This window comes from Phascolarctos cinereus, unplaced genomic scaffold (assembly GCF_003287225.1).
Source record: "Phascolarctos cinereus isolate Bilbo 61053 unplaced genomic scaffold, phaCin_HiC Scaffold_2;HRSCAF=192, whole genome shotgun sequence".
Taxonomy (NCBI): Eukaryota; Metazoa; Chordata; class Mammalia; order Diprotodontia; family Phascolarctidae; genus Phascolarctos; species Phascolarctos cinereus.
In genome coordinates, this window is record NW_027555625.1 from 379,949,597 (window position 1) to 379,963,225 (window position 13,629).

The 13,629-nt window shown below is 33.2% G+C and overlaps 1 protein-coding gene across 1 annotated transcript in view; it reads left to right on the top strand.

Annotated features, from left to right (window-relative positions):
• Positions 1-13,629, top strand: part of RBM27 (RNA binding motif protein 27) — a 66,854-nt gene that overhangs the window by 21,385 nt on the left and 31,840 nt on the right. The window contains exons 3-9 of the mRNA XM_020964256.2: position 925; positions 1,584-1,708; positions 4,599-4,690; positions 5,361-5,554; positions 6,178-6,438; positions 7,258-7,557; positions 8,415-8,549. Coding sequence (XP_020819915.1) covers position 925; positions 1,584-1,708; positions 4,599-4,690; positions 5,361-5,554; positions 6,178-6,438; positions 7,258-7,557; positions 8,415-8,549 — 1,108 coding nt within the window. The remainder of the gene's footprint in view (positions 1-924; positions 926-1,583; positions 1,709-4,598; positions 4,691-5,360; positions 5,555-6,177; positions 6,439-7,257; positions 7,558-8,414; positions 8,550-13,629) is intronic.

Below are 13,629 nucleotides of genomic sequence, written 5' to 3' on the forward strand. Positions count from 1 at the left end.
AATAATTACTCAGCAAATTGGTATCACTTATAAAGGTTTTTGAAAGGTACCAGTTGATTTATTTCCTGTTTTGAAGATTCTTTTTGTTTTTATTTTATGTTATTAGCAAGGTCTTAAGTGAACATATCCTGCCTGGATTTGTTTTTCCTGTGCTAAATGCTTGGGGTAGGTCGTGATCGTGTGTGAATTGATGACTGACTCAAGATGATGAAAGAATATTCCCTTCTGTAGTATAGGACTTGGAAAATCATTCTTCAGATAGTTTATTTTTATAAAAACAAATTTATTTGGACAATATTATAAAGACTAGGACTAAAACTATGGATAAATTCAGCATATAGTAAAATTTTATAATTTCAGACCAATGGGTAGAGTGATTATATTATAGAATTTTCGAAAAGTATTTATTTTACTTTTAAACAAACATTAATTCCTAACTCCTTACGTGTTGCTAAGTAGATATTTTTCTTGGTCTGCTGTGATCAATAAATAAGATGCCTTTGTATTTGGTATATTTTTGTATGGAAATGATGATACTAAAAATGTTTGAAATGATTATTTATTTATTTTGGGGGTGGGGCAATGGGGGCTTAAGTGACTTGCTCAGGATCACACAGCTAGCAAGCAAGTGTCTGAGGCTGGATTTGAACTCAGGTCCTCCTGAACCCAGGGCCTGAGCTCTATCCACTGCGCCACCTAGCTGCCTCTATGAAATTTCTCAGTGTTGAGTTTTCTGGGGAAGGAAGGCCTAAAAGAGAGTTCCAAAGAAGTCAATTGATTAAACATTCAATAGTTCAGACTTTTCTACTAATTCTGACTAGTATTCCCTACAAGTGAAAATAACTTTATAACAAAGTTTTCCAAAAATAGAATGGATGACCCTTTGTAGAAGTGGGTTTGCAAGATTATCTGTTTAGGAGATAGGGTCTGGGAAGTAATCTTATCCAAGAGTTCTTAATGTAATATATAAATGTGTAATGTAGCATATATATTATGTTATACATATATTATTCAAACATGTATACACACACATATTTATAGGGAGACAATTATATTCCAATATAATTGGTTTTCTTTGTAATCCTATGTATTTTATGAATTTACGAACATTATTCTGAGAGTGTGTCCATAGGCTTCACCAGATTGCCAAAGAGAAACATGACGTGAAAAAGGTTAAGAGCCCCTAAATCTAGTCTAACCCCTCTCATTTTACAAATGAGGAAACTCAGGCACAATGAGCTTGAAAGACTTGCCCATGGTTGAATAAGTAATAAGAGGCAGAGACTACCTAGATATTCTGACTCCAAGTCTAGCACTTTTTCCACTGCACCATCTTAACTCTTAGGAGTGTTTAATCAGAGCACTGATGACCTCTTGTCAAGGATATTGTAGAGAAGATTCTTCACTGGCATAACGCTGAACTAGACGACCTATAAGGTCCATTTCAGTCTTAAAGAGATTCAGTTAATCTCTTCTGATTAGATTTTAAAAGCTATTGAGCCTTTTAAGAAATAGGTACTTTTCTTCATTCCCTTGATATTTAATGGTACAGATTTAAAATTTTTGTTACATATTTTTCTTAGAAACTTCAGGTTTTGTGGATAAACTCTTTGAAAGTCTCTATACCAAGAACTACCTTCCTCCATTGGAACCAGTCAAGCCAGAGCCAAAACCTACAGTTCAGGAAAAAGAGGAAGTCAAAGAAGAGGTAATGAAAAATTGCTATTTATTTGCAGTTGTTGGGATTGGGGAGACAGATTCTTTTGATGTGTGAATCCTTTCTACTTGTAAGTTATTAGCCTTTTAAAATTGTCTTATCATGCCAGAAACTTCAGTCAATCTCCTACTTCCTTGACTTCAAAGAAGTAGAAGTATTTTAGATCTGGCATTCAGAATTAAAAGAAATAGGTAGAGTGAACTGAGTTCAAGGGAGTGGTGGTGGGAGATGTGCGGTTAGGAGTATTTTATTTGTGTCATTTGTGATATGAAAGTTTACTTCACTATAGTGTCTTGAAGTAAGATGTTAGTGAGTCCTCAAAATATACTTCTTAGAATGTGTAGGAAATCCTAAATACCAAGAGAAAAATCATTTGCTTTGCTTTTCAACTATGAATCTCTTTAAAATACAAACATAGAAACATCTTAATAGCTTTTTACAGATAGAGATACAGAAATAAAGTCATAGATGCTGCCCTGTTGACCTCTCAGAAGAGGAATAGAGTACATTTCTATAGCCTTTTATTTTATGTACAGATAAAATTTCCTTCCCCTTTCCCTTTCTTCTCTTATATTTTATGCTTTCAGGATGCCCAGTTTAATTTAGCCTCGTTCAGTTGGTTTACTGTTTTTTAAAAATTGCATCTATACTTAGTTAAGGTCAAATGACACATATGATCTTGCTATCCTCTCTTCTCAATTCCATCTAATCATGTGTATGATCTCTTCAAATGGAGTTCTTTTTAAATACTCCTTCAAATGAAAAAAAAAATAGAAACTTTTTGCCCCAGATACTTCCGAGTGCTTAATTTCGGTACTCTGGGCTAAATCTTTTAGATTGTTTAACCACTTCTTATGGTATAATCCCCTGTTCTTTTTTTTATTTTTATTTAAAAATTTTTTTTATTTTTAGGCAGTTGGGGTTACGTGACTTGCCTAGGGTCACACAGCTACTAAGTGTCAAGTGTTTGGTCTGATGTCAGATTTGAACTTGGGTCCTCCTGACTTCAGAGCTCATACTCTAACCCCTGTTCTTAATGGTCAAGCACAAGTGGTTTAATCTTTAAAGAATAGATTCCAATATAGGAAAAATTTGTTCACCCTGAATTTTGGAAGTTTAATTGTTAAGAAATGTGTCTGTTCTTTTATTTTTCGGAATTAGAATTTTGTAAAACGATACTAGCAGCTTCTAATAATGCTACCATACCAATCTTTCTATCGTTTCTACTGATCTCAAAGATTTTACAAGTGATTTTATCTTACATTAATTATATGATAGCTTGCATATAGTAGTCTTAATTCAACTGGAGAACAAGAAAAAGCCTTTAATCGATACTTTCTAACTATTGTTCTGAGCTGATTTGTTTTTAGCAAGACACTAATAAAACAATAGTAGCAGGTTCAATCCACTAAAGGTTAATCTCTAGTTTATAGTTTTTCCTGTCTGGTCACTGACTGAACTAGTAATATCATTTGCCCCCATATTGGTCATAAGAAGAACCAGATGGGAGTTTGAATTGATCGATATAGTATAGTTCATTCTTTTACTAGAAAAATAAATCCATGCATGTCTTTTATTGTGATGATTTCTGATGGCAGCATATTTTGTCTAGCTTTTGAGAATGGAATGTGAAGTTGCTCTGGTTTATAATTGGCTTCTGATGTGCCATATATTTACTGTGGTCAGGTTGAGTTTATAAAGATGGGCAAGACCTGTCCGATGATCTAAAATATATACAATTTTTAATGTTACAACTCTTTGTACAGAATCCTAGCTATAACATAACTTAGGACAGCTTGGGGAGAATCAGCTCCTTCAGGAGGGAGGAGGTCAAGGAATTCCCTTTATCCTTCTGAGTCAAAGGATATTAGAGATGATGCAAGTATTTATGTTAATATATGATATATTAAACTGTGTTATATTTTGTCATATGCTATATGCATATAGTTATGTTACACACTTCATACTGTTATACTATATATACTATAGTATAACATATTATATGTTATAGTAATATAATATTAAGATAACAAGCTTCTTATTTGGGTAACAGCAATAATATTGTACCACTGCTCTAAGATTTTAAGGAAACTTTCTTGTTTTACTGAATTTCTAGTAGCAATTTTGTAAAATTTACATGCATTAATTGATAAGATTACCTAGTTATTTGTTCCATATATCTTCTTTTCTGAGAAAAGGAAAACAACTAAATTTGAAAGCTTCTTAATTTATGATGAGAATTCTCTTCTGCCTCATCCTTTAGATATGCTTTACTTGTCCTAAAATGGAGAGTAACAAAATTTTCTTTTGTATCCACACAGTCTGTTTCTATGTAATAGAAAATAGTTATTCATGGCTAATATGGAAATATGTTTTACGTGACTGCACATATATGAGCTATATCAAATTGTTTGCCTTCTCAAGGAGGGACAAAGGGAAAGAGGGAGAAAATTTGGAACTTAAAATTTTAAAAAACTGATGTTAAAATTGTTTTTTACATGTAATTGGAAAAATGAAGTTTGAAAATTAAAAAAAAAATAGTTATTAGTTCCTAAGTTGGATTTTGCATTGTACCAATTCTTCATTTAGTGTTTGGGTAGGGGCAAAAGCACTTAATTGTAGCAGAAATTCAAATAAAGAAATGTAGGTTTGGTGTTTATGACATTTCAATTCATAGAATTCATTGTCTACTCTCATTCTACAGTGCTGTTCTAAACTTAATCTTGAATATCTGCTTTTAAAAAAAGTTAACATACTGCCTGTATGAGTATTTTTCTTAGAATCTTTTTGCTTTCCTCTGATGCCTACTTTTTGTGGTGATTTGTCTTTAGAAATTTGTTAAATTAATGTGTTTGTTTATAATGTGAATGTTTCGATATAGATATTTCATGAGTCAGCGGAGGAAGAGCGAGAAGTCAGAAAAAAGAAATATCCCAGTCCCCAAAAGACCCGTTCAGAATCTAGTGAACGAAGGTTTGTATTTTCTCTTATTAAGGAAACATTGCTAACTCTCCACACTGTTATCTTGTGAACATAAAGCTCAGCTTCATTCCTCAGTACTTCTCAGAAAGAAAAAGCTAACCTTCTTTCCTATTTTTGCTGCCTCAACCATTCTTGCTTTCTGTTCCTTTTACTAATAACCACCATTGCATGTTCACCCCAAAATCCCAGAGGTGGAGCATTTATCCTCCTTTGAGAGTACAGTGAAATGTTCCATTTGATTCGGAAAGCCCAAAATTAGAATTAATCATAGCTGTCTTTATTAATAGGTATTGCTAATTTTCTTCACCAAATAATCTTTAAATGAAAAGCATAGATTCTATAGGAAAATGTTTGATTTTAAGCCTGTAATTTCTTACCTCATTTTGCCCTTCTTCTCCTACCCATTAGTTTTTCCCACCCCTCCTCATATCTTGGATTCATCTTACCTTATTTTTTTCTCCCCACCCAGGAAGGTTAAAGTAGTGATGTTTTTCCTTGTTTTCCCACCTTTGTGTAATGGATTGGTAGAACCAGGGAGTGGTCTAAGAGCTCCTTCCAGAAGTTATGAATTTTGATACAAGGAGAGTAGTTCATAATTTAGACTTGTTTGTAGACTTGGTTTCTGTGGCCGATATATGGCTTATATATCTTTGTATTATAGGACACGTGAGAAGAAAAGGGAAGATGGCAAATGGAGGGAATATGACAGGTACTACGAGAGAAATGAATTGTATCGTGATAAGTATGACTGGAGAAGAGGCAGGAGTAAAAGCCGTAGTAAAAGCAGAGGATTGAGTCGGAGTCGGAGCCGAAGTAGGGGAAGAAGCAAAGACCGAGATCCAAATAGAAATGTTGGTGAGTAAATTATATTGTTGCCTAATAATAATTTTCCAGTTATTTATCTTTCTGTCATAAAGAATATAAAAACTAAATGTGTATTTAATATGACTTGCACAGTATGGAATAGAACTTGTCTCAGAGAAATTTGTTAACATAGATAAGGGCAGTTATAGGTCTTCTCTATGGCATATCATAGTTAAGGGAATTTAACCAAAATAAAATTATCTTCATTATGTATACTGTAATATATATCTAGACTACATCATTTTATACAAAGACATTAGTATAAATGTGCTATGATTATATATGCTTTTTTAAAAAAAATTGTTATTTAAATTAGGTTAGTCTAAAATTAGCTTTTAAAAAATTAGGTATATTGGTATTGATCTCATATTCCACTTCTATAAAGGAAAAGTTTTTATTTGTCAAGATGTAACCAGTTATGTAATAGATATTGCTAATTTTATTTGATTTTTTTTTTAGGGAAAAGGTTAATAATGAAGGCAGTGAAATATGGTAGAATTGACGAACTATTGTAATACCATTTATTTTACTGTTAAACAGAGTTAAATGACAGTGACTGTCAGATGCATAATTGATACATTTGTTTTTGTATTTTGTTTTTTACCCGAAAGCAGAACACAGGGAAAGATCAAAGTTCAAGAGTGAAAGGAATGATTTGGATAGTTCCTATGTGCCAGTGTCTGCACCACCCACTAACTCCTCTGACCAGTATTCCTGTGGGGCTCAGTCTATTCCCAGCACCGTTACCGTGATTGCACCTGCTCACCACCCTGAGAACACAACTGAGAGCTGGTCTAATTACTATAACAATCATAGCTCTTCCAATTCTTTTGGTAGAAACCCACCACCAAAGAGGAGATGCAGAGATTATGATGGTAAAATTACCTCTTTCTTGTGTACACAAGCAAATGTAAATATAAAGCAAATGTTTCCCTAATTATGTAGCTTCTATTATACTCCAGTCTTTGTTTTGCTTGAAAAGTGACAAAGAAAACCTCTTTTAAATGAGATTCTTGTTTACTTATATTTAAATATTTTGACATGACTTTAAAAACAATATATTTAAGGTTGTTGGAAACTTCCTGCAGATCTTTTTTTGTTGTTTTTGTTTTTTTAACCGAAAATCCTTCCCCCACTCCTGCCCATTTATACATTATAGAATATGCTTCACCCCAAAGCTAGGGATATTCTGTATTCTATTTTAGCAATGGGAATTTAAAGTATACTCAAGTTTTTTGCTTTTTAATTTTTCCTTGACTTTCTACTATTAGTATAGTTTAACCTAGATATCAAGTTTTAGGGTTTAATGAGAATGATAATTTTAGCACAATATTATAATAGTAGATTATTGAAAATAAGGTAGCCAGTTCAAGTTTCTCCTCTTTCTCCACTGATTCTTCTGTATCTGGATTGCTAATTATTTGTTTGAAATATCTCCCAACCTTTATTAGGATCATATTGAACTTATAGTCTAGCAGTAGCTAATTAGGAGTTGATAATCTATTCTGGATCCTGCAGCCTTGAAACTTTGATAGTTTACAAATGTACACATGTTCATTTCCCGGTGTGTGAAATAGAGAATGCTACCTTGCAATTCAAGATGCCATGCTAATCAAATGTCAGTTTGCTTATGTGTTAGGTATATTATGAGTTTAGAATAACCTATAATATAATTTTCTGTTTTGATTTTTTAGAAAGAGGATTTTGTGTACTTGGTGACCTTTGTCAGTTTGATCACGGGAATGATCCTCTAGTAGTTGATGAAGTTGCTCTACCAAGCATGATCCCTTTCCCACCTCCACCTCCTGGGCTTCCTCCTCCACCACCACCTGGCATATTAATGCCTCCAATGCCAGGACCAGGGCCAGGGCCAGGACCAGGCCCCGGACCAGGGCCAGGACCAGGCCCCGGACCAGGGCCTGGCCACAGTATGAGACTTCCAGTTCCACAGGGACATGGTCAGCCTCCACCTTCTGTTGTGCTTCCTGTACCGAGTGAGTTTCTTTGTTTGTTTTCTCTGTTTTTAGTCTTTCTTTAAAAAAAAAAGATTTCTTCATGAGAGTCTAGTTACATTTACTCAATTTCACTAGAATTAAGCTATTTTTTGAAAGTATGAAAAAGAAAATTTTCATAGAATTGGAAATTGCTTATATTCCGATAAGTAGAGTGTTTTCCTTTTCTCCAGTGCTCCCTAATAGCAAGCCACTATTTGTAGTTTCCAATATGACTAAGTTAAGATTTTTAAAATTAATTGTCTTGACATCAGATGCATAACTATAACTTGCGTTCAAATTGAAAATATTTTTAATATCTTAAAGCATTTAAAAATAGTTTAAAAATTCAAAGTTATTTAACTTGATCCAGTTCAGTTAATTTAACATAAGTTACTTTTTTTTAAGCACACTCATTTTAGAATGTTTTCATACTTAAGTTTGAACAGAAGTTTCAGTTTATTTGTTGGGTATGGGAATAAGTTTATTAGAACTGTTTTAAACAGTGTAATTGTGAATTTCTAGCTGTCAGCAGTCACGCTTTCCTGATTTTTTTTGAAAATATAAATTTTAACAATAAAAAAATTATCGTAGTGGGATGTGAGAAAGGAGAGAGGCAGGAATATCTTGGGTTTATAATTTAAATTTTATGGAGAATGCCATTTTTAATTGAGGGTGGAAAGGACAAACTTAAAGCTTTTAGTGTATAGGCATATATAATAAGCATGGAGTCCATTCAGAATGTGATAGTTAAAGGTAGTATTTGAAACACAAAGTACAAAATAGTGTTGGTATGTTGAATTTTTTTTTTTTTACATTCTGAAACTACTGTGCATCTGTATTTTGTGGTGTCTCTGTAGGACCACCTATAACACAGTCAAACTTGATAAATAACCGTGACCAGCCTGGAACAAGTGCAGTGCCCAATCTTGCACCGGTGGGAGCAAGACTACCTCCTCCTTTACCCCAGAACCTCCTTTATACAGTATCAGAACGTAAGCAAATATCTTATAACCTATGGCATTTTGGGGTATGCAAAGCAGATGTTTCCAAATCAGCATTGCTTTTGTTATTACAGTGCTTAATTTTAACTTCAGTGAACAGATTTGCTTTTTCAAAATATTTTTTTTTAAATTGTACCCTGTGCTGACTTTGTGTAATCACATTAAGTTTTGATTTTACATGGCTTTGTGCATTTCTTGGAGCTAGAGATGAAATATTTCCTGTTGTGAAGAAACCCTTCTGCTTTAATTATATAGCATTCTCTGAAAGAACTTCATCCAGATATTCCTCCAAAGGAATCTTTTGACTGAGTTCCCAATAAATTACTCTGGTAAATAGCCCTAAACCTTAAGAGGCATGAAAAAAACAGGTGTGGAGATGACATATTGATAATCTGAATTCGTCTGCATTATATACTAAACTAGATATATAGTGTTACATAAGTTACATTGCATCCTTCACTTGCAGGTAGTCTATAATTTATTTTTACATTTATGTTTAGCCATGAATTTAATATATTTTCTTTATTTCTTTTCACAGTTTGTTTATGGGTGTTTTTATTTTGTCTAAGGCTTTTTTGGATATTGCTGTTTTCAGAAACATAAAAATACCAACATACATGGCAAAGTATGTATACATGTATATGTAGGTAGGATACAAGTGAGATAGAGGAAGTAGTAATTTAAGAAGTATAGCTGTGGATATGTCATCCTTTATGTAATTTTGCATGTCATAAAGTTTGTTTACCATATTGAAATATATGTATGTGTGTGTGTATACCTATCTATCTTTCTGTTATGTCAAATTGAACATTCCCCAAACCAAATTTGTTACTTCCCCTAAACCAGTTTATTATTCCCTGTTTTCATGGATAGTACCATGATTCTCCCAAATACCAGTTACTGAGAATCAAAACTTTGGAGTTATCTTTGATTCTTCCCTCTCTCTCTCTCATTTCCTATACTACCCTACTTCAGACCCACATCCCCTCACACTTGGATTATTGCAGCATCTCTTAGCTAAATTTAATGACTATGGGCTTCCTTCCTTTAATCCATGCTGTGTACTGCCAGATTAATTTTGCTGAAAGTCATTTTCAGCATGTCATTCCTTGGTCAGAAGCCTTTATAATTCCTGTTAGATACCATTTCAAATATTAACTCCTTTGTCCAAGTCAAAGCTAAACTAATTTTTCTAGTATTCTAATTCCTCCATAATGAGATCAAACCTTTAGTCAGATAAGTACTTTTCTATTAGTTGGCCAAGTCTCCTCAGTATTTCAGGAAAATACCATGTTTAGTCTTTATTTTTTTTCTTCATTCATGTTATTGTCCCAAGCTTGGCATACCTTCACTCATCCCCTCTGCCCATCTCAATTTTATCCTTCCTTCAAGGTGAAGCCCAAGTCAAATCTTCTGAGACTCTTTCATTCCTCTTGTTTTCCCTCTCTTCTTTGCTCGTACATAATTAAAAACCTGTATCACACATTTATATACTTATTTATATATTAAACTGTGCTCTATTTAGCAGGTACAAATCTTCCTTCCCCAGACAGATTGCTGGGTCCTTTGGGACAAGGATTGTGATATTTGTGCTTCCTAGTTAGTAGTGGCAAGTGCTCAGTATGGATGAATTGTTGGTTGATCGGAAAACACAAAATAACGTAGCTGAAACTGAAGGATGCATTTTAAGCAAGAGTTTATCCAGGCTCATCCTCATTATTGTATTCACAATTTTGATGGTTCTTTCAAAGTTTCACTTATATAATTTTATGATACATATTGAATTAGCTACTATGATTATTTATTTAAGTTATTTCCATTGTATCTTTGGACTTGTGACTTTAAAAAAACACTTTCAAAAAGAATGCATTGACAGTTTAACTTAAAATTGTACATCATTCTTTAGAACTACAAGTATTCACTGCACATTAAAAAGTTCAACTATTATATAGTTTGGTTTTTGTTTTAGACTGCTGCAATTATACTCATTTCAGTGCCATAGATTTATATGATTTCTACAGCACTGTTGTGATATTTTGCTTTAGAAAGCGGATAGTGTTTCAGCCAAGATCTGTAAGAAGACAGTCTGGTTTTGTTCCTTGAGTGAGTATTTTTGAAGGCAGTAGTAGTAGTTTAACAGCTGAACATTTTGAAGTCATGGAATATTTGTATTAAAAAGGAGATGTGAATGGACAGCGTGGGAATATTATAGATTCTGATTGTAAAAATTTCTTACATTTTCGATGCATTTCCTTCTTTCATTTTTTCCAAACCTATGGAGAAATGCAAAGCTTAGGGTTTTTGTAGAATTTTCCATAAACCTGGGTAACATAAGAGTTTTCTGTTCTATAGGGAGAAAATTCTTAAGAATCGTGATCTGAAGCCATTCTGCTTTCATACCACCTAGCTGCTGAGTTTAATTTAGCAGTTGTGTTTCTTAATTGAATGCCTTTCAAGGTAGTCAAATGAGATAATATTTTTAGAGTGATTAGCACAGTTCCTGGCAAATAGTAGGCGCTATGTAAATGTTAACTGTTATTGTTTATTGTTAGTGTGAATCCTTACAGTTTTCTACATGATCCAGCTTTGGATTTTTAACAAAAAGTTCAATTTTTAAAAAGTTACTAAAAAATTTAATTGCTTTCCTAGAAAAAGACCCCCTTAAGACCATCATTCAAGCTATGGGAATATATTACTTTTCTTCAGAAGGAAAATAATCAAGCATTTAAAAATAAATTATACTTCTGCCAAACTGCATGCATCAGTAGTGGTTGGCAGTCAGATGGGCATGATTTGGAAAGGGCTATTGCTTACATTCACATGGCCACTGTGAATATTTTATTATGTTCTTCAGAAGTGTTATAAGATATCAGAAACTTAAAGGATGTTCATAGTCTGTTCTGTATAATACTAGTAACACTAACATTTCTCTGTAAATGATGATCTACTACCTTCAGTTTTAATAATCCAGTCTTGTTATTTATTTTTTGTTTTTAAGTCGTACATAGAGATGAGGTCACTAATATAGCTTATGATTCTAGGTTTTAGCTGTTATGTATATATTCTTGATTTTTGATTCTGTGAGAAAGATGTAGAAATAATATTTATTTGGCAAGCTCATTGCCCTCCCAAATATATAGCTCCTCTTACAGATTCCCTTCTGCAGCAATATACTTTGAGCTTCTTGGAGAATAATTCTTATGGCCATTAAAGGTGCCAGTGACTTACTAAAGTCGCGTAACTAAATTGACATCTTCTAGAAAGTCATCATCAGAACACTTTCTGACAAGAACATTCTTAACTGTTTTTAAGCTTTTGAGAAACTACAGTTATTAGTTTCTCAGGAATTTCCTCATTGAATCCTGCAGGATGTAGATTAGTTTTCTTGAATGTTAAATCTTGATGTCTCTGAAGAATGGTGTCAGGTCTCAGTAGACTCTATAATCATCAACAGATTGTTTTCTCACCTTGAAATTTTGTCAAAGATACTCATTCAGTTAAAAGATTAGTGGCAGCCCAAATACTTTTAATAATGGAGCTCAGCCAGTTCTCTGAAGACAGTGGCATGTTGTCTAAACCATGTCCAGGAAAAAACAATGGTAGGAAAATAACCCGAAGTGGATGAAACCTGAACATTTACCAGTACTTACCCATGGTGTCTATAGTTCATATTACATTGACAGGAAATTGGTAGTAGGTGCTCATATTGTTATCTGAACTCATTTAAGGATAGTTTCTTACTGATTTGGAACTATCAAGTTTGAGATTATCCTTTGTACAGAATACAAGAAAGTTAATCTCATTTTCAAATATATGACCAGCCCCCTTTCAATATTTTTTACATTAAACTGCCAGGCTTTGTTTTGTTTAAAGAGATAACTGGAGATTTCAATGAAAAGTGGCCTTTCTTATCAGTTACTTTAAAATACATGTTTCTGATAGTTTATTTTTAAAATCTGTACAGCAGAAAGCTGGCCTTTGAGCCATCATTAGAGAATCTTTGTGTTGTCATTGCCTTAAAAGATCTACACATGGCTTATTTCTATATTCTCACCTCAAAATCAGTTCTAATGTTCACTGCTGATATACTTTCTTCCCCAGATTGTTTTTAGCCTACTATCTCTTTTTTTATGGCAGAAGCCTCTAACAGCAAGAAATTTTCAGGTGAAAAATAGTATGCTGTGCTTAAAAGCATCAACAATTCTTGCCAAATTATTGGAGATTCTTTTTCACTATTAAGTCCATTTTTTCACTGATATTTTATCATGCAAATTTTGGAAATGGTAGGTTTGAAGTCCAGAATTAAGGCAGTTTAGTTGCTTAATATTGCCTGTTATAGTATAATTATTTCACCTGCTTTTTTGAAATTTCATAGTATCATAAATTTAGAGCTAGGAGGGGTAAGTCTGTACAGAAAGAAAAGTATGGTGCCTTATAGCAGATATTGTATTCCTCTGCTTAAACTAGAATTGAAGAAGTTGCTGATTTCTATCAGTAGGATATATTTGGAATTTAAAAAACTTCTCTGGAAATTTGCTCAGAATTAAGAAAAATAAATTCAGGCAGCAAATGGATGGGGATAGCTGTACATCCCTCTTCACCATATTCTGTCCTTTGTTACAAACTGAGTGGCTGATATTATTCAAAGCCCAGTCATATCAAGATTTGAAAATTGCTTTGTACCTTTCATATATCTTATACTGGAGTAGTCAGTGGAAAAAAGATGTTCTAGGTATCTTTTCAGGTCTTTTCTCTCAAAATATAACATCTTTTTCCTAATATTATACCATAAGATTTGACTTCATTTCATTCTCCATCATTGCTTCTAACATGTGCAAATCCTAAATATCTCGTCTATGAAATACCAATATCTAATAGCCAAATTAGTTAGTTTTAAATGCACTATTAAGTGCTTGTACAGTAGGCCCTCTTTGTATGGGCTTTAGCTTTCTATTACCTTTCTTAGTGTTTAATCATAGCAACTCTGTGCTTTGCATGTGTTTCCTATTTAGTGGGCTAATTTTTACCAGAATACTGACTAAATGAGAAGTTTAGTTTAAGAGAGTAATTT